General features: G+C 47.6%; 1 protein-coding gene and 2 non-coding genes across 6 annotated transcripts in view; 1 reads left to right on the plus strand and 2 right to left on the minus strand.

The window, feature by feature from the left end:
• The window catches only part of DPP9 (dipeptidyl peptidase 9), an 80,898-nt gene extending 61,854 nt beyond the window's left edge, over positions 1 to 19,044 (minus strand). Inside the window, exons 1-5 of one of the 4 annotated variants that reach the window (XM_087895230.1) lie at positions 18,756 to 19,017; positions 15,482 to 15,571; positions 3,629 to 3,885; positions 1,919 to 2,031; positions 994 to 1,167 (exon numbers count right to left, since the gene is read on the minus strand). In XM_087895230.1, the coding sequence (XP_087751356.1) occupies positions 994 to 1,167; positions 1,919 to 2,031; positions 3,629 to 3,885; positions 15,482 to 15,537 (600 nt within the window). In that variant the 5' untranslated portion in view covers positions 15,538 to 15,571; positions 18,756 to 19,017. Of the gene's footprint in view, positions 1 to 993; positions 1,168 to 1,918; positions 2,032 to 3,628; positions 3,886 to 15,481; positions 15,572 to 18,304; positions 18,675 to 18,755 lie in introns of those variants that run through there. The other 3 variants (XM_060681607.2, XM_087895116.1, XM_087895169.1) reach the window with 3 other exon arrangements.
• A 756-nt stretch (positions 19,045 to 19,800) lies between these two features.
• Positions 19,801 to 19,872, plus strand: TRNAG-UCC (transfer RNA glycine (anticodon UCC)). Its single transcript has one exon. It is a non-coding gene; the product is annotated as a tRNA-Gly (tRNA).
• A 420-nt stretch (positions 19,873 to 20,292) lies between these two features.
• TRNAV-CAC (transfer RNA valine (anticodon CAC)) lies at positions 20,293 to 20,365 on the minus strand. Its single transcript has one exon. It is a non-coding gene; the product is annotated as a tRNA-Val (tRNA).
• Between the last annotated feature and the right edge of the window lie 938 nt (positions 20,366 to 21,303).

Genomic DNA, 21,303 nt, shown 5'->3' on the forward strand with positions numbered 1-21,303 from the left:
TCTGTCCTTCTGAGGTAGGTAAAATGAGGACCCAGATTGTTGGGGGCAAATATGCTGACTCTGCTTAGAGAGGGCTGTAAAGCACCGTAAAGCGGTATATCTCCTTCCTTCTTTCCTCCCTCCCTCCCTCCCAAGAGTCCTGGTGGCACAGTGGTAAGAATGCAGTTTGATTCTGACTGGCTCAAGGTTGACTCAGCCTTCCATCCTTCCGAGGTCAGTAAACTGAGGACCCAGACTGTTGGGGGCAATAGGCTGACTCTGTAAACTGCTTAGAGAGGTCTGTAAAAGCACCGTAAAGTGGTATATAAGTCTCCTTCCTTCCTTCCTTCCTTCCTTCCTTCCTTCCTTCCTTCCTTCCTTCCTTCCTCCCTTCCCTTCCCTTCCCTTCCCTTCCCTTCCCTTCCCTTCCCTTCCCCTCTCAAGAGTCCTGGTGGCACAGTGGTAAGAATGCAGCATTGCAGGTTGACTCTGCCCACTGCCAGGAGTTTGATCCTGACCGGCTCAAGGTTGACTCAGTCTTCCATCCTTCCGAGGTCGGTAAAATGAGGACCCAGATTGTTGGGGCCATAGGCTGACTCTGTAAACTGCTTAGAGAGGTCTGTAAAAGCACCGTAAAGTGGTATATAAGTCTCCTTCCTTCCTTCCTTCCTTCCTTCCTTCCTTCCTTCCTTCCTTCCTTCCTTCCCCCCCCTTCCCTTCCCTTCCCTTCCCTTCCTTCCTCTCTCAAGAGTCCTGGTGGCACAGTGGTAAGAATGCAGCATTGCAGGTTGATTCTGCCCACTGCCAGGAGTTCAATCCTGACCGGCTCAAGATTGACTCAGCCTTCCGTCCTTCCGAGGTCGGTAAAATGAGGACCCTGATTGTTGGGGGCAAAATATGCTGACTCTGTAAACCGCTTAGAGAGAGAGAGAGAGGCTGTAAAATCCCCGTGAAGCGATATAGAAGTCTAAGGGCTGTTAAGGAAGGGAATATCCTGCCGGTGGAAACGCTCACCATGAAGCCATTTTGGCCTCCGTCTCGACAGTAGAAGAGGCTGTTGCTGGCCTGGAAGAGGAAGAGGCCGCTCTCTCGGTGGAAGTCGTAGGAGGTGATCCCGAAAACCCCGAGGCGCTTCCGTTCCCTCAGCAGCTCTTCCTCCCTGGAGTACATCCCGTGGTGTGGAGTCGCCTGGGGCGGAGAGAAAGAACCGGCAGGGTGAAGGAAAGGAGCCCTGGCGTGGATTCAGAGGGGGCCAAGAAATTAAAGCATTTCCCTTTCAAATAAAGGACATTACAGGTAGTCCTCGCTTCACGGCGGTCCTGTTTAGTGTCTTTTCCAAGTTGTTGCCTGGGTGAGAGGGGAAAAAACTGGTGGGACGAAGGAATGGGGCTCTGGTGTGGATTCAGAGGGGCCCAAGCAATAAATGTATTTCCCTTTAAGTAAAGGACAATCCAGGTAGTCCTCACTTAACGATGGTTCTGATTAGTGACCACTCCAAGTTGTTGCCTGGGGAAGATGGGAAAGAATTGGTGGGATGAAAAAACGGAGGGCCTCCTGTGAATTTAGGGTGGCCACAAAAATATAAATTCCGTTTTCATTTAAGTAAAGGACCGTACAGGTAGTCCTCACTTAATGATGGTCCTATTTAGCGACCACAGCTACAAAGTAACTTTCCCACGGTCACGTGATCTCCTTTTGCATGCTTGTTAAGCAGCTTCTGTTAAGCAGAGTCAATGCAGAAACCGATGGTTTGCTTAATGACCATGGAAAAAAGTAACATTGTTAAGTTTGCGACAGTCACGTGATGCCTTGTTTAATGACTATGTTGCTTAGCAACGGAGTTGCAGATCCCAAAAGTGGTCGTTAAGCGAGGACTACCTGTGTCCCGAGTCCTGATTTGGCTGAAACACCCGAGGGCCACCCGCGCAGGTGTTCTCACCTGGAAATGATCCAGCATCTGCTTCCATGACAACAGCAGGAGGGCTTCCTTCCGTACCTTTTTGGGAATCTCCGAATATAGGAGAGAATTTTCCCGGCTTCCATACGGCATTCCTATTGAGGAAAGTCAGATTGACAGAAAAGAAGCCATTTATTTAAACTCATAGATGAGAAGTCAGTCACTTCCTGGCTCTTTGTAATTTCCCTTATTTATTTTATTTATTTATTTAATTTAATTTATATACTCCCCTTCTCCCGAAGGACTCAGGGCGGTGAACAGCCATAATAAAAACAATGTACAAAAGTAGAATTTAAGCGCAGATTAAAATAATTAAATCATGGGCCAAATTTAAAACTCTCATTTTAAAACCAATTTTAAAACCCCATTAAGACCAAATTAAAATCATTTATCCCATCAGAGCGGCTTGCTGGAATAACAGGGTCTTCACTGCACGACGGAAGGCGCGGAGGTCGGGGATCCTTCGTATGTCCGGGGGTAATTCATTCCAGAGGGCAGGGGCCCCCACAGAGAAGGCTCTCCCCCTTAGAAGTTTAAACACTTGAAGTTTTTCTTTTTAAATTCTGTTGACCAAATAAAGACACAATCTGGAAGACTCTGCATTCTAGTCCCCAACCTTAGGCATGAAAGCTGGCTGGGCGACTTTGGAATAATCACCAGGAGATGGTGAGTCCTAGTCCCGCCTTAGACATGAAAACCACCTGGGAGGCTTTGGCCCAGTAGCCAGGAGATGGTGAGTTCTAGTCCTGCCTTAAGCATGAAAGCCAGCTGGGAAATTTTAAAATTTTAAAAGAATTACAATTTTATTTTACTAAGCTTTCGTCAGCCATCTGCTGACAACGTCAGAGTATTAAACTACCGTTACAGAGATCTCTGCTTTTATATGCCATTAATCAATTTGGCCCTTGCGCGTGTAATAGGCTCTTCCAGCTGTCTCCCACTTGTAATCAGCTGTGTTGTTTCTTTACTAATATACCTGGAACTCGTATTTTTAGAATAGTTTGTAAAATATATTAAAAATAAATAAATGGCTGAAAACAAATAGACATGAGATTATAACTGGCAGCCTAATGGCAGCCTGGTCTTAAGAGAACGATTGTTTTTGAAACAGAAGACACACATGTAGGAAATATATATAACAGTGAAAATGGAGGGAGGGAGGGAGGGAGAAGGAGAAGGAGGAAAGGAGGGTCGGAGGAAGGAAGGAGATGGAGAGGGAGGGGGCAAGGAGAAGTAGGAAGAGAAGTAGGAAGGAAGGAGAAGGGGAAGAAGGGAGGGAGGGATCAAAGGAAGGAAGGAAGGAAGGAAGGAAGGAAGGAAGGAAGGAAGGAAGGAAGGAAGGAAGGAAGGAAAAAGCTGAGCCTCCTACATAAATCCAATTTCTCTTTAAAGCTGGTTCAGAATTCTAATCCTGCAGTGGCTCTTGCTCTATGGCAGAGGTCTCCAACCTTGGCAACTTTAAAACTTGTGGACTTCAACTCCCAGAATTTGCCGAAGCTGGCTGAGGAATTCTGGGAGTTGAAGTCCACAAGTCTTAAAAGTTGCCAAGGTTGGAGACCACTGCTCTATGGAACATCCTCCCTTTGGAGAAATAAACGGCCAAATCCAGCCTGAACCTCTTGACGTTGCGACCAACCGTAACGACGACTTTCTGGTGGCTTCTAAGTCCTGCCAACCAACATGAGGTCATACCCAGGTAATATAGCCGATGGGAGTGAGGGCTCGATTCTTCTGTTTTACGGACGAATTGGAAGTCGTGGGGGGCCTTGTTCACGATCATTCCTGTGTACTTCCGGCTGCCGTGAATGATGTCACGCAGCCCCTCCCACGAGTGTTTCTCCACCTGGAACTGGGACGTGGAGGCGTCCTCCATCTCTACTGCCTCGGCGCTGTCGGACAGAGCGTCCACCGCGGTCATCTTCAGCCTTCCTCCAGAACTGGTCAAGGAACTAGGAGAAAAAGGGCAGAAAACAATTGACAGGAAGGAGAAGAGAGGAACGCAAGAATCTGCCTTTATAAAGCCTTGGTAAGGCCACACCCGGTACACTGCATCCAGTTTTGGACACCACGCGACAAAAAAAGATGTTGAGGCTTTGGAAAAAAATGTGCAAAGAGGAGCAACTAAGACGATTAAAGGCCTGGAGACTAAAACATAGGAAGAAGGGCTGCAGGATTTGGGTTTGGCTAGTCCCATAATGGCGATCCTAAGGCACGCGTGCCGGAAGTGGCACGCAGAGTCATCTCTCCGGGCACGCCAGACGTCCCCTGTTGCTCTTCCGGGTTCCGGGGCGCACGTCCAGCTGGTCTTCGTGCACCCAGGAGCACCAGAAACCGGAAGAGCAGCTTCCTGGTGCTCATGTGTGCCCCAGGAAGCTGAGCTTCCGGTTTCCGGCATGCATGCTGGTCTTCGTGCGCGCATGTGCGCCAGAAACCGGGGTACTAGGTGACCAGCACGCCGGAAACCAGAAGCTCAGCTTCCCGGTGCGAACATGCGCGCCAGGGAACTGTTCTTCCAGTTTCCCGTGCTCGCGTCCGCACACGCGCTCCTGTTTTAGCACTCAAATTGCAAAAAGATTCACCAACATTGGGCCAGTCTAATGAAAAGAAGGACTAGGGGAGACATGAGAGCAGTATTCCAGTATTTGAGAGGCTGCCATAAAGAGGGGAGGGGGTGTCAATCTACTGTATTTTTCGGAGTATAAGACGCACCTTCCCCCCCCCCCCTCTGAAAGAGGTTGAAAATTTGGGTGCGTCTTACACTACGAATGTCGCTTTTCCAAAGTTTTGTTTCAGCCCTAACAAGGCACTATTGAGTGAAGCGATCTCCATGCTTTGCTCTGACTCTCAGCTGTTCTTTAGAAGCTTTTTCCAGCCCTAACTAGGCGCTAGCAGAGTGAAGCGATCTCCCCCCCGTGCTTTGCCTGCTTTTCTCATTTATTTATTTATTTATTATATTTCTATACCGCCTTTCTCCCGTAGGACTCAAGGCGGTGTACAGTCAAGAAAAATATAGACAAACAAACATCATAAAATTGCTAATTAAAATTATTACTTAGTTTGCTGCTTCCTCTCAGCTGTGCCTTAGAAGCTGTTTTTTATCCCCAAGCAGCGGATAAAAAAACCAACAAACTAATGTGCTGAAGCTGACCAGACTAAGGACGCTAGCCAGATGAATACCTGGTAGGCAGATTTTTTCCCCCTATTTTCCTCCCCCAAAACTAAGCTGCGTCTTATACTCCGGTGCGTTTTATACTCCGAAAAATACGGTATTTTCCAAAGCACCAGAGGGCAGGACAAGAAACAATGGATGGAAGCTCATCAAGGAGAGAAGCAACCTGGAATCAAAGAGAAACTTCCTAACAGTGAGGACAATGAACCAGTGGAACCGCTTGCCACCAGAAGTTGTGGGTGCTCCATCACTGAAAGCTTTTAAGAAGAGACTGGACAACCATTTGTACGGAATGGGATACGGTCTTCTGCTTGAGCAGGGGGCTGGACTAGAAGACCTCCAAGGTCCCTTCGAGCTCTATTCTGATTGACTGATTGGTTGCCTCTTTGGGATTGAGGGCAGAACGGGTTTGCTCCTCCTTGAATGCACCCAACTGGCAATACAGGCAGTCCTCAATTTACAACAGTTCAACTTAGTGACTGTTCGAAGTTACGATGACATGGAAAAAAATGATTCTCTCTCATCTATCTATCTATCTATCTATCTATCTATCTATCTATCTATCTATCTATCTCTCCATCCATCCATCCATCCATCCATCTATCTACCTACCTACAATCTCTCTCTTGTTGGGGGCAAAAGGCTGACTGCTTAGAGAGGGCTGTAAAGCAGTATACAAGTGCTGTTGCTATTTATGGCTGATTGCATCATCCCATGGTCATGTGATCACAATTTACAATGTTTTAGCGGGAAACTAGCATTTTCAGCCACTCACGTCACAAGATGGGCAGCGAACAGATTTGATAATAGCAATAATAATTTGCTTCCACTTTTCAGCAAACACCCCTGATATCAAGCAATACCCCGCAGATCCATTTTAACCACACAGTGAATCGCTTAAGATCCTTAAAACAAGGGTCGTAAAATTGAGTTCTTCATGCAGTGGCACGTCTTACGACAATCACCACCATAAGTCGAGGACTACCTGTGCTAAAGTTACCAAAGAAGCTTGCTTACTATCAGGCCTGGTTCACACCAGTCTTCTCCAAGCTGCTGATCTACAGGACCATCACACCCCTTGTCAACATGGCCGTCTCGCATCGGATGGCCGAATAGGGGGGAGTCCTTGACTTATGACCACAATTGAGCCCAGCGTTTACATGGCTAAGCGAGACGATTTGGGAAGTGAGTTTTGGGCCACTTTATGACCTTTCTTGCCGAAGTGGCTAAGGGAATCACGGCAGTGATTCAGTTAGTTAAGTGAATCTGGTTTCCCAGTTGACTTTGGCTTGTCAGAAGATCGCAAAAAGGGATCACCTGACCCCGGGATTCTGCAACCGTTACAAATACGAGTCAGCTGCCAAGTGTATGAACCAAGAGCCTTGGTGGCGCAGCAGACTAAAGTGCTGTTAAATAGCACCAGCTGTCTGCAATTACTGTAAGTTCGAATCTCGCCAAGGCTCAAGGTTGACTCAGCCTTCCATCCTTTCGAAGGTAGGTGAAATGAGGACTCGGATTGTGGGGGCAATAAGCTGACTTTGTATAAAAAAGAACACCACTTGGGGGGGGGGCGGGCGAAAGCCCTACTAAGAGGGTATATACAAAAGTATAAAGACTATTGCTTAATGCATTGTAAGCCACCCTGAGTCTCCGGAGAAGGGCGGCATATAAATCGAACCAATAAATAAATAAATAAATTGAATGAATGAATATTCATTGGGATGCTGCAACGGTCGTAAATGTGAAAAATGTTCATAAGAGACTTTTTTTCAATGCCAGTGTAACTTTGAAGTGTCACTAAATGTTGTAGATCAAGGTCTACCCGTATGCAGCCATGCTACCTGAAGGTAAGAAGTTGAAGAAAACAGCTTTTGATATGAGTGCTTTCAAGATATGCTTGAAAGGAAGACAAGGGACCTGGGTAGAAATTTTAGAAATTAGGCAGTGGAAGAGGGTAGAGGTGGGAGGAATACCTAGATTGAACATCCAAGAAGCAGACATAGACAGAGATAAAGATTTAAGAGAGGAATTTGGGAGGCAAGTCAAAAAAAAAAAAAAAGCATAGCACTTAAAGTATTGAAGCGGGCAAGAGATGATGGATAGATGATTTTGTTGTTGTTGTTGTTTTGATTTGCTTTTCCTTTTTCCTATCTTTATTTTAAAGCATAACAATTGAAGTATTGAAGCGGGCAAGAGATGATGGAGAGATGATTTTGTTGTTGTTTTGATTTGCTTTTCCTTTTTCCTATCTTTCTTTTAAAGCATAGCATTAAAGTATTGAAGCGGGCAAGAGATGATGGATGGATGGATTTCTCTTTTTTGTTGTTGTTCTGAGTTGCTTTTCCTTTTCTCTCTCTTTCTTTTCTTTTTTTTAGGTAGGTGACACGATTAGAAGTTAGATAGGAAAGAAAGAAAAAGTCTCTTAATAAAGGTTGATATGATTAAAAGTTAGAATAAGTGATAGAAACAAGAGAAGGGGGAATATTAGTGTATACATTTTTATATCATAAAATGAAAGTAATAACAAGAGAAAACGTGGAATAATTGAATAATGATAGACTATAACTTAATTCAAGTGTGTATTATTATTATTAGAAATACATAAGCGGATTGAATATAATGATTATGATTAACCTGATTAGTATTTGCATTAGAATGCATGACACCCAGTTGCCACACTGTTCGCGCATCGATTTGTTATCTTTATAAAAAATAAAAAAAGAAAAAACTTGAAAAAAAAGAGAAAGAAAAGAAACAGCACTTGGTGGAATTAATCTGAGTGGTCTAATCCCTCAACCCGTCAACCTTTGACTTTTACAGAACATCAAAAACAATTCTGAGGAATGTACAAAAGACAGAAAAAATACTTTCCATTTTGGGTATGAAAAGCTGTACAAATTGTCCAGCAAGGGTCGAGGTAGCTGAGAAGACATTTTTTTAATATTGCTTGGAAAAACTAAAACAAACTTCTCAAAGCCTTCCCAGACTCGCAAGAAACCTGGGTAATGTTTGGATAATGAAATATGGACGTGAAAACAATCCAGCTCAGATAGCACCAAGGACCCCTTGTTAAAAATCTTTTTAAAAACAACAATCACCCTCTCCCAAACAACTGTGCAAAACCGATCTCGAACTGACTTGGCCTCCCTCTCCTCTGGGAAAAATCCAAACCAATGCTGATGCAACTTTCTGCAGCCTCTCACCCAATTCCTGACATTGTCTCCCGGGCCAGGTGTGGCTGCGTTCAAACACCAGGACTGTGTCTCTGTCTCAAGGCCAAATAAGGGTGGGGGGGAGATTTTTTTTCATTATTTGTGCATTCCTGTACCAAGGGATACGACAATCACCCAACTAGGAAGTATCCCCTTAGGACCGTGATGGCAAACCTATGCGCGCTGGCCAGCTGGTCTTCTTGTGGGCATGTGCCAGAAACTGGAAGACTAGGTGGCCGGTGCGCATGCGCGCGTCAGAAACCAGAACATCATCTTCCCGGCACATGTATGCACACCGGACAGCTGCTCTTCTGGTTTCCACTTGGTGCCAAAAAGGTTTGCCAATACTGCTTTAGGACCTGTTGTAATCCACCAGCGGCCTGTGGAGCTGGCAGAGGAGTCGGACAGTGAGGAGGCTGGGGAGGAACATGGGCCAGTCCTGGAGGCTGGGGAAGGCCCGGCTGAGGGCTCTGCGTCTGAGGCAGAGATGGGGCCAGGGCCATAGGGATGCACGGACTCCGGGGCCTCCAGAGGCTGACAGTAGAGAGGCAGAGGAACAGGAGGAGCCTGTTCCTAGTGCACGTATGAGAAGAGCTGCCAGAAGGCAAGAGCAGCTAAAGCAGAGAGGACGACTCAGGAGTAAGGCCAAGAGATGATTGGCCCCTCCCATAAGGCTTAAAAGACCAGCAACGGCTCTTGGCCTCTTTGCCGGAAAACAACGTTGATAGACTTGTTCTTGTCTTGCTGCACTTATCTCTGGTCGGCATCTTCTATTTTATTTATTTTATTTTTATTTTATTTTTCATATTTGTATACCGCCCTACTCCCGAAGGACTCAGGGCGGTGAACAGCCATAATAAATACAAATACATATAGAAGTTAAAAACTATTTAGAAACAGATTAAGTAATTTAGGCTCAAAGATTAAAAACATCCAAATTTATCTAAAGAGGTTTAAAACCCAATTTAAAAGCCAGTTTAAAAGCCAATTAAAAAGGGAGAGTTAGGCCAGACCAGCTTGTTGGAATAAAAACGTTTTTAGGGCATGGCGGAATATGCGTAAGTCTTGGATGTTTCGTAACTCCGGGGGAAGCCCGTTCCAGATGGTAGGTGCCCCCACAGAAAAGGCTCTCCCCCTGGGGGCCGTCAGTCGACATTGTTTGGCCGACGGCACCCTGAGGAGTCCCTCTCTATGGGAGCGAACTGGTCGGTGAGAGGCTATTGGTGGCAGGAGGCGGTCTCGTAAGTACCCTGGTCCTGAGCCATGGAGCGCTCTAAAGATAGTAACCAAAACCTTGAAGCACACCCGGAAGACCACTGGGAGCCAGTGCAGCTCGCGCAGGAGGGGGGTTACATGAGAGCACCACATTGCTCCCATTACCACCCGCGCGGCCGCATTCTGGACCAGTTGGAGCCTTCGGGTGCTTCTCAAGGGGAGCCCCATGTAGAGAGCATTACAATAATCCAGGCGTGAGGTGACAAGGGCGTGAGTGACCGTGCGTAACGAATCCCGATCCAGAAAGGGATGCAACTGGCGAATCAGGCGAACCTGATAAAAAGTCCTCCTGGCTACGGCCGTCATATGCTCTTCAAAAGACAGCCGTGAGTCCAGGAGGATGCCCAAGTTGCGAACCCCATCTGTGGGGGCCAACGACTCGCCCCCAATAGTCAGAGATGGCGCCAACTGACTATATCGGGATGACGGAAACCACAGCCACTCGGTCTTGGATGGGTTGAGTCTGAGTTTGTTCCTCCCCATCCAGATCCGTACGGCCTCCAGGCACTGGGACATCACCTCGAGGGCATCATTGGGGTGGTCTGGGGTGGAGATGTACAGCTGGGTGTCATCAGCGTACTGATGGTACTTCACCCCAAAACCACGGATGATCTCACCCAGCGGCTTCACATAAATGTTGAATAGAAGGGGCGAGAGGACCGATCCTTGTGGCACCCCACATATAAGGGGCCTCGGGGTTGACCTCTGCCCCCCTGTCAACACAGACTGCGACCGGTCAGAGAGAAAGGAGGAGAACCACTGTAGAACAGTGCCCCCCACCCCCAACCCTTCCAACCGGTGCAGCATGATATCATGATCGATGGTATCAAAAGCCGCTGAGAGGTCTAGTAGGACCAGGACAGAGGAGCAACCCCTGTCCCGAGCCCTCCAGAGATCATCAACCAATGCGACCAATGCTGTCTCTGTGCTGTACCCGGGCCTGAATCCTGACTGGAACGGATCTAGATAATTCGATTCATCCAGGTACTGAGGCAGTTGTCGTGCAACCACACTCTCAACAACCTTTGCAACAAAGCGAAGGTTGGAGACAGGACGATAATTTGCTAACACAGCTGGGTCCAGGGAGGGCTTCTTGAGGAGGGGCCTCACCACCGCCTCTTTCAAGACGGTGGGAAAGACACCCTCACTCAAAGAAGCATTTATAATCTCCTGGAGCCAGCCTCGCGTCACCTCCCGGGAGGCCAGTACCAACCAGGATGGACACGGGTCCAATAAACATGTGGTCGCATTTAGTCTGTTCAGTATCCTGTCCACGCTTTCGGGAGTCACAGGATCAAACTCTTCCCAAATAATATTCTCAGGACCTGCCCCTGTCATCTCCTCTGGATCAATCCAGTCAGAGTCTAGCTGTTCACGAATCTGAGCAATTTTGTCATACAGATATTGTACAAAATCCTCAGCTCTACCCTCCAAGGGGTCTTCCCGCGTCTCTTGATGGAGCAGAGAGCGGGTCACCCTAAATAGGGCGGCTGGGCGATTATCTGATGACGCAATAAGAGTAGAAAAGTAGTTACTCTTCTCTACTCTTATCGCCACTAGGTAATTCTTAATATGAGATCTTACCAGTGTTCGGTTGGATTCAGAACGACTAGCCCTCCAACTGCTCTCTAGGCGTCTTTTCCGGCGCTTCATCTCCCTCAGCTCCTCAGTATACCAAGGAACCAGGTGAGACCGGCGCCAGGTCAGAGGCCGCAAAGGCACGACTCGGCCTAAAGCATCAGCCGCCGCCCTATCCCAGGCGGCCACTAAGTCCTCAGCCGAGTCGTGTGCTAGAACCTCAGGAAATGGCCCAAGCTCCATCTGGAATCTCTCAGGATCCATCAGGCGCCTGGGACGGAACTACCTGGTCGGTTCCGCCTCCCTGCGGCGGGGTGTGACGGTTCGAAGGTCCAGGCGAAGGAGGGAGTGATCTGACCATGACAAGGGTTCAATCACTATATCCCCTATCTCGAGATCACTCAACCACTGTCCAGAGACAAAAACAAGGTCCAGTGTGTGTCCCCCCCATGTGAGTAGAGCCATAAATTAACTGGGTCAGGTCCATAGCCGTCATGGAAGCCATGAACTCCCGAGCCACCTCAGATGTCTCGCCAACTGATGACAGGTTAAAATCCCCCATGACCATAAGCCTGGGGGTGTCAACAGCCACCGCGGCTATAACATCAAGCAGCTCAGGCAGGGCTGCTGCCACATGGCAGGGAGCCAGGTACGTGACTAGCAAGCCCAACTGCACCCTATGACCCCACTTCACAAGAAGGGACTCACATCCAGCCGTCTGAGGAACAGTGGCCTCCCTTGGTCCAAGACCTTCGTTAATAACAACCGCCACCCCTCCGCCCCTCCCCTGAGACCAGAAGATCTGCTTCTGAACTTTTGCTAAGAGAAGCCTTTGGCAGTTTGCCTAATTACACCAAGGTTGGTGATTAGACTGAAGAATTTGTGTTAAGAAGAATTTGTTTTGATTTAGTTTGGACTAGCCTGAGAATGAGTTAATTTTCAGCTGCTCTAATAAAGTCTGTTTGTTTTGGAACTGTTTGCGTCTAATACTACCTACTTCGGCCTGGGTCACAACAGGACCGTCATTCGGGTGGAATTGAATCAATGATACGAAAACTGATGTGGAGACCCTGAAAAGTGTGCAGAGAATAGCAACAAAGATGATCAAAGGTCTGGAGGCTAAATCGTATGATAGACAGCTGAGGGAGCTAGGGATGTGTCGCCTATCAAAGAGAAGTCTATGGAGAGTCTCAGGCATCCAGGTCATGGTTGTCCCAAAGGTGCTCCCCCCACCCCCCTTCAAGAGGCAACTGGACTTTCGGGTTTTTCTTTGAAGACGTTTCGCTTCTCATTCAAGAAGCTTCTTCAGCTCCGATTGGATGGTGGGGAACGGACGGATTTATACTCCTTGCAGACAGCTGGTCCTTTGCATCCTTTGAGAGAGTCGTTGAGGCCACTTGGAGGCTTATCTCTGTCCCTCAGAGTTTTCTGCTCTGGGTTCCTGCAGAATCCTGTGCTTTCTGCAGAACATCCAGAAGGCACAGCAGTTCCGAGAAGGATCCACACTCAGGTGACCCTGAGGACACAGATAAACCTCCAAGTGCCCTCAACGATTGTCTAAAAGGATGCAAATGACCAGCTGTCTGCAAGGAGTATAAATCCTTCCACTCCCCACCATCCAGTCAGAGCTGAAGAAGCTTCTTGGAGGAGAAGCAAAACATCTTCAAAAAACCAAAGTCCAATTGTCTCTTGAAAAAAAAGCACCTTTGGGACTATCAAAGAGAAGGATTAAAGGGTGGGGGGGACACACACAGACATGATAACTATCTTCTAGTACTTGAGGGAAATTACTTTTAAGAAATTAAAAGCTGCTTACTCCTGGGAAGGAAAGCTATGGAAAATCTAGACAGCATACTAAAAAGCAGAGACATCAACAAAGTGTGCATAGTTAAGGTTATGGTTTTCCCAGTTGCAATATAGGGCTGTGAAAGTTGGACCATAAGGAAGGCTGAGCGCCAAAGAATTGAGGCCTTTGAATTTTGGTGCTGGAGAAGACTCCTGCGAGTCCCTTGGACTGCAAGGCAACCAAACCGGTGAGTCCTAGAGGAGATCAACCCTGATTGCTCTTTAGAAGGCCAGATGCTGAAGAGGAAATTCAAATACTTTGGCCACCTAATGAGAAGGAAGGACTCCCTGGAGAAGAGCCTAATGCTGGGAAAGATTGAGGGCAAAAGAAGGAGACGGCAGAGACCAAGGTGGCTGGATGGAGACACTGAAGCAGTCGGCGTGAGCTTAAATGGACTCCAGAGGATGGTAGAGGACAGGAAGGCCTGGAGGAACGTTGCCCATGGTTCAACGTCGGGTCGCGATGGGTTGGACACGACTTCGCAACTAACAACAAAGTACTTGAGGGGCTGCCACAAAGAAGAGCGTCTCAACCGATTTTCCAGAGCACCTCAAGGCAGGGCAAGAAGCAACGAATGGGTAGAAGCTCATTAAAGAGTGATACAACTAAGAAATAAGGAGAAATTTCCTGAGAACAATTTTATCAGTGGAATAGCTTGCCTCCAGGAGTTGTGGGGGTTAAAAACACTGGACGTTTTTAAAAATAAGACTGGGTGACCATTTGACCAGGATGGTATAAAACAGGGGTGCCCAAGGCCTGGGCTGCGACCCACTAGCAGGCCGTGGCCTTTTCAAAACCGGGCTGCGCGGGAGATGGGAAAACAAGTGGGTGAAGCTCCACATGCGCGAGCCGAGGATGCTTGCCCTTGCACGCGAATGGATTTCAGCGTGAGGGCCCTTCGCTCATGCGAGGGAAGCTTCAAGTGTGAGCACAAATGCCTGCCACTTGTGTGAGTGGAGCTTTGCGCGTTGAGCCCAAGTATCTTCCGCTCACACACGAAGCTCCATTTGTGCAAAGTGAAAGGCAAGCACGCCTGTCCCTCACACAAATGGATTTGTGTGCCAGCTAGCTCCTGACACACACACACACACACACACGTGCCAGGCAGGGCAGCTGGAAAAGCGTGGGGACCGCTGGTGTAAGGTCTCCTGCTTTGGGTTGGACTAGAAGACCTCTTAAGTCCCTTTCAGCACTCTGATTCTATGTTCTGAAAAAGGAACATCCAACTCACAGGAAAGGGAAATCAGTATCGAAGGAGGGAAGGCGTGTCCAAACTGCCCCCTTGAAGTTGACTTAGAAAAAAAATAATAAACTCAAATCTTCAACTCAAAATAAATCTTCACGGGCAACTATAAAATCCTGTTTGAAGAATTCTACCCCCTACCCATTCCAGGGAATGGCACCTTGATTTCAACATCTCCAAGACCTAATAAATAGCCTTTTTAAAATGCCTCCACAGCTCTGTAAGAAATTTTGGAAGACAAAGAGTTTTTATTTTCTCCGGGATTTTTTTTTAAAAAAAACAAAAACAAAATGTCCACGTTAAAAAAACCGGGCCCAAACTGCACAACCTAGGGCGATGAGGAACTAAAGAAACCCACATTAAAAAGGAAAGGGAAAGAGCTCCTATGGATGAAGCCATAGCTTATTTTAAGGCAGAGTTATATTTTGAAGGTCAGTTTAAGAGAGAGAGAGTCATAAATGATCTAACCCCCTGCTGATTAAATATGGCAAACTGCCTTCCTCATTTTCAAAGTCAAACCTCACCACACATACACAAACTAAGTCATCATGTCCCTTGCTTAGGTGATTACGGGGGACAAAACAGCAAACATTTTCCGAAGGACGCAGAGATTTAAAGATAGTCTAAGCATCTACATGATTTTGTCTTGGGTTGAGATGCATATAAACAAAGAACTAGAAAAAAAAACAACCAAGCTCAGAGAGCATCAGGGACCCCAACAGCCAGCCTCCAACTCCCACTCTCTTCTAGCACTGATGATGTTACCTAGTAGGGTAATGAGAAGTCTGCAAGAAAACAACCAAGCTCAGAGAGCACCAAGGACCCCATAGGGAGAAATATTAAACAGTATGGAGTTGTGGGCATGCCATTGCTGGAGGTTTTCAAGAAAATATTGGAATGGTTGTCTCTGGTGGTATAAAGACTTTGCCTTCGGCAGAGGGTTGGACTAGAAGACCTCCAAGATCCCTTCTAAAACTCTAGGATTCTATGAAAGCGCCCAGTTTCAAATTCAAAGCACCACGTTTGCAAAACTACCTGCACAAGTGTCGAGCGAGCTTTCTAATTTGAGAGCAAAACGCCACCTTTTCCCCATCCAAAAGTAAATATTATGACCAGCAACATGGAACAACCTGCTATAAGCTGTGGCTGCCTGTTCTTACGTTGCAGAAATGGACAATTCCTGCTTCCTGAAAGAGAAAACAGGCCTCCTAAAGAAAGTTACCTTCTCCAACTTCCTGTGCTTTCGTTTTCCAGCCGAGCCCTCTTTATTTTCTGCATCAACTGCTAAGCGAGCCTTAGACGGGATAAGAAACTGTGTGGAAGAAAAAAGAAAAACAAGAGCGTGAGAGAGGCCACTAATTAAACAGTTTAGCTAAAAGGCATTTTACTTCACCCATAAAATCTGAATCAAAATAATTTCTTTGAGTTAAGAGTGCCCAACTCATAACTCCCCCCACCCACCAGCCTTAGGCAAGATCCAACCACTTATTATTGCAATTTTAAAGGCAACATTAAAGGAAAAATACTAAACAATGGCAAGCAATTCCATAAACTGTATGCAATTAATTTAAATCAATTGTAGGTTTGGGTCCTGATCCATCCGAACATATTGTGAAATTATGTGGCCCATAAAGGATTCTGTATTGCAGAATAGCAGGCAACTACCTTTTAAACATTTCAGTAACCCAGAACTAAGGAGAAATTTCCTGACGGTTAGGACAATTAGTAAGTAGAACGATGAATTGCCTCCAGAAGTTGTGGATGCTCCCAACACTGGAAGTTTTTAAGAAGAGATTGGATCACCATTTGTCTGGAATGGTAATTTCCTGCCTGGACTAGAAGACCTCCCAAGATCTCTTCCAACTCTGCAATTCTGTTGTTTTCCTCAAACGTTACAGGGCAGCACCAAGCGCTGAATCGGAGAGCTTCCGCATGTTAATTCTGGAATCTGCTAGCAATCGCAAGAATGAAAGTGAACGGTCTGTAGATTCTTTTTTAAGGGGGGGGAAAAACCCTCCATTCTGAAAAATGTTTATTAGAAGATCTAGCATTTTCACGGAAGAGAACAAAAGTGCCCATCCGCATGCATAATTATCTAGCTCCTAAATGAAAGACCCCCACACAAGTGGATTGCATGCCAAATTGTATGCTGAGGCTGCAATACGGTAGATAAGGTTTATAACTTTTATAATTGACATGACTCAGGAATCCCAGGCCTATTACATTAGCGTTCACCTGTCAAAATAAAGGTTGGCCTGATCGTTGATGCTCTGAGCTTGTGTGGGGTTCCCCCCCCCAGACAAAAACAGAGAGGGCATCAATGACCCCACAGATCAGGCAAGCTTAGCTTTCATAAATAGAATTTTTTTTGAATTTGAAAATGAATGTTAATGTAATAGGCCTGGAGTTTTTGCTTGAAATGTCTGCAAAAGAGACAACAACAAAGCTCAGAGAACATCCAGGGCCTCACAATTCAGCCCTGAGTAATAATCTCTCCTCTATTGGCCTGATTTTTCCCATCACTAGTTTGATAACATGTTTTAATTCAAATTTAGCCAGAAAGGACTACCGTAATCAAGGGTCTTGCGATGTTGCAGACCTGACTCCCACCTTAATTTACCAAACTCGCCCTCTGGACTGGATACAAAGACCATGTCCAACCCTGCTTAATCCAATATAATTGCTGGGCTCGCACAACCACCTTTAAAACTTAAAAATAAATTACTGCATTTTGTTATTGCTTCACATGACAGCAGCCCGATCCATACAACTGCGACCTTCTTGGTAATGATATTACCTGGTTGGGCTGTGAAACGCCTGCAAGAAAACCACCAAGCTCAGAGAGCACCAAGGACCCCACCATCCTCCTCCTCTCCACAAACCCCACTCCCTTCTAGCACTGATGATGTTACCTAGCTGGGTCATGAAACGCCTGCAAGAAAACCACCAAGTTCAAAGAGCACTAAGTATCCCAAAGTCGTTTTCTTCCTCCTCCTCTTCTCCCCAACCCCTCCTTGCACTGAAGATTTTACCTAGCTTGGAGATGAAACCTCTGCAAGAAAACCATCAAGCTCAGAGAACACCAAGGACCCCACAATCCTTCTCATCCTCCTCTCTGCAAACCCCCGGTTCCTTCCGGCACTGACGATGTTCCCTAGATTTAACAGATTAACAGAGTTGGAAGGGACCTGGTAGGTCATCTAGTCCAACCCCCACACCCGCCCAAGCAGGAGACCCTACACCAGTGGGTCTCAACCTTCCTAATGCCGCGACCCTTTAATCCAGTTCCTCATGTTGCGGTGACCCCCAACCATAAAATTATTCCTAAAACCATTGAAAATATGTCTTTTCTGGTCTTAGGTGACCCCTGTGAAAGGGTTATTCGACCCCCAACCCACAGATTGAGAACCACTGCCCTACACCATGTCTGACAAATGGCAGCCCAGTCTCTTCTTGAAAGTCTCACGTGACGAAGACGGGTCACGAAACACCTGCAAAAGAAAACCCACCACCCCGCTCCGAGAGAGCACCCCAGGGACCCCGCAATCCAACCCCCAGCTGCCAAGGTACGGATTCGTAACAACAGGCTTTGCCATGCAATCAAGAAAAGAAATGAAAGACAACACCCTACAACCACAGCCATTCTATTACACACACACACAAAACCACAATTCCCCCTCCACCCATTTGATGCGAGTCTAGTGGAACTCCAGCTGATAAAACAAGGGGGGGGCAAGCAAATGGTTGCAGGAGAACCCAGTTAAAGAGGCAGCCCAAGAAGGTTTATTCCATTCCAGGGTGCATTATCTCCCTTCTTCCTCCAAAGGTCACCTCCCTGAAGCATCCACCTTCCACCCAGAGCCAATAGAGCTAATTCTCTCTATCTTGGCAGCTTTCAGATGGGAGGAGACTACAACTCCCAGAATTCCCCAGGCAGCTTTGCTGCCTGGGGAATTCTGGGAGTTGCAGTCCGCCCCCCCCATCTGAAAGCAGCCCAGGTGGAGAAGCCCTGCAGAGGAGAAGCCATGAATGAATCCCTCGCTACCCTTTTTTTTCTCACGCTGCAGCTCCAGCCCAGGGCAAGCGAGGGCAATCCCGGGCCAGGCCGGCTCCGCAGCTCCCCATCACCCTCCGGAACCCCCAAACGCCTCCAGGCGCTGCCCGGGCTCGCCTCCTCTCCGGCCCCGGCGCGCGCATCACGTGAGTCCAGGGTCCGAGGGGCGTGGCCACGCTCCCTGGAGGGCGGCCGCAAGATGGCGTGGCCTCGCTCTCCCTCCCCACCCCGCGGAGGGCGTGGCCACAAGCCCCGCCCACCCGTGCCAGCACGCGAGCTGCCGCCGTTGGGAACCAACAACCTCCCCCCACCACACACACATATATATATATATACAGCCTTACGTCCTCCGCAAGGGCGTGGCCAGGCCGCGCGTTCCCTGGGGGCGTGGCCAGCGCTCCTCAAGGGCGGGGCTTCCTCCCCACCCACCCATCCACCTTACCACTCACGACGTGGCTGAGCCGGCCTCCCCCAAGGCCGTGGTTTGTCCGCTGTGGGGGGGAAAAGGGGGGAGGGAGGGGTCGGGAGGTCCCGCGGCGGCGTCACTCCCGCTCCATTTCCTTTCCTGTGGACTCAGGAGGTCCCGGAAACGGGGGAAGGAGGGGGGGGAAGGGAAACCGCCGGCCACTTCGAGCCTCCCACCGCGACCTTTCGCCCGGAAACGGAAGTTGGTATCGGCCTCCCTCGGGATGCTGCGTCATCTCGCGAGAAGGACGGGAGTGGGGGGAGAACTGAGGGAGGGAGGGATTCTTTCTAAGTTCTCGCGAGAGGTGAGGGTGCATAAAACTCCGGTGAGGCATGATCTCGCGAGAATTAGGGAGGAAAATAAAAAGGCGCGGAGTCCCAGTTCGGAGATAGATGGGCGGGGACCATTTCATTGAAAATATCAACGGGAGGGGGGGGATTTTGGAAGGAACCATTCGGTAAAATTGGGAGGGAGAATAGCGTGGCTGAGAGAAAAGGATTGGAGGTGCTAGGAAATAAAAACACGAATGAGAATTACAAAACTGTCGCTTTTTGGCTTTTCGCGCTCCGTATCTGCCGTCCCGTAACTAACTCCTGAGGATTGCAGACGGGAACCCTATAAACGATATTACAGTTTTGTGTAAAAAGGAAAATAAAATAAGGGTGTGTAAGCCTTGCTTTGGACGGAACGATTCCCGAAAGAGGGGAATGGCGGCGTTGGGCCGCGTTGCCATGGCAGCGGCCGGCGTTGCCAAGGTCACCAGTGGGGTGGATCCCGGCACCTGAGGTGGAAGAAACCATTTCCTTAAACAAAGGAGGGACGGAGGTTGTGCCTCCCAGGAAAAGAAAATAGACCGACCCAGCCAAATAGCTGTTTCTCTCTTGTTCCCTGCCGAGGATTTTAAAAAATCTTTCGGGTGAACGACATTTAATGCAGAAAAACAATATTCATTTTCAGAAATGGTATCGCCCGTATCAAATGAAACTTTGAATGGATCTAAAACGAAACCGAAAACGAAGCGGCGTTGGTGGTATAGTGGTTAGCATAGCTGCCTTCCAAGCAGTTGACCCGGGTTCGATTCCCGGCCAACGCAAAGTTGTTTTTACTATTTACTTACCTATAAACCAACTTTGCTTATATTTACTAGAAATGATACCCCCAGATTGCCATCAAGCACCCCCGGGTTGAAATCCTCTCTGAAGCCCCTGAATCCCCCTTCCACCCTTTTCCCCATCCTGTTCCTCCCCCAATTCCTGCAAACCCACCAATGCAGCGTCCCTTGGCAAAGAAATCCGTCTTTATTTCGGGGGGAGGGGGGGTCTTGACTGCTGCAATTTTAATTTTTGTTTCTCTGATTGCTTTGCACCATGCAAGAACGAGGCTGATTCGATTAAAGTGACCCATTCATTGAAAAAGGAGGAAAAAGAAACTTGGAAACTCTTTTAAGCCAGTGCAATTCTGAATTGCAACTTGAATGCAAACAATAACAATAAATTAAATTTTTTTAAAAAAATGTTTCCGCCCGGGATTGAACCGGGGACCTTTCGCGTGTGAGGCGAACGTGATAACCGCTACACTACGGAAACCCTCCTATAAGAAAGCTTTTTATTCTTCCTTCATATTAAATACTTTGGATATTCCTGCAAAAAAATAAAAAAAAGGTTTCTATTCTATTTCTGAAATATCCCTGGGTTCTTCTTCCTTTTATCCCTGTGCATCTCTCGAAGCAAAAGTCCTGCTTATAAACTTTTGATTTAGGTTAATTTCAACCCTTCTCTCAATTGGATTCATGCAGGGATATTTTCCAGAATTTGTTTTTCTGGGCTGTGGATCCCACTGAATGAAATAAAACGAAGGGTGGCCTCAATGTGTAGCCCTTTTTGAGGTACCACGGGATTCTACAGCCAGAGTGGACTTCGACTCCCAGAATTCCCTATCCAGGATGGATTTTATCTCCCAGAATTCCCTGGCCAGGGTGAACTTCAACTTCCAGATATCCCCAGCCAGGTTGGACTTTGATTCCCAGAATTCCCAAACCAGGGTTGACTTTGATTCCCAGAATTCCCAAACCAGGGTTGACTTTGATTCCCAGAATTCCCAAACCAGGGTTGACTTTGATTCCCAGAATTCGCGAACCAGGGTTGACTTCAACTCCCAGAATCCCCAGCCAGGGTGAACTTCAACTCCAAGAATTCCCCATCCAGGGTGGCCTTTGACTCCCAGAATTAACCCACCCAGGGGGGATTTCAACCCCCAGAATTCCCTGGCTAGAGTGAACTTCGATTCCCAGAATTCCCCAGCCAGGGTTGACTTCGATTCCCAGAATTCCCCAGCCAGGATGAACTTCATCTCCCAGAATTCCCTGGCCATGGTGAACTTCGAGAATTCCTCAGTCAAGGTGGCCTTTGATTCCCAGAATTCCCCAGCCAGGGTTGACTTCGATTCCCAGAATTCCCCAGCCAGGGTGAACTTCATTTCCCAGAATTCCCCACCCAGGGGGGACTTCAACTCCCAGCATTCCCTG

This window comes from Pantherophis guttatus, chromosome 1, assembly GCF_059756535.1.
Source record: "Pantherophis guttatus breed Tessera chromosome 1, ASM5975653v1, whole genome shotgun sequence".
Taxonomy (NCBI): domain Eukaryota; kingdom Metazoa; phylum Chordata; class Lepidosauria; order Squamata; family Colubridae; genus Pantherophis; species Pantherophis guttatus.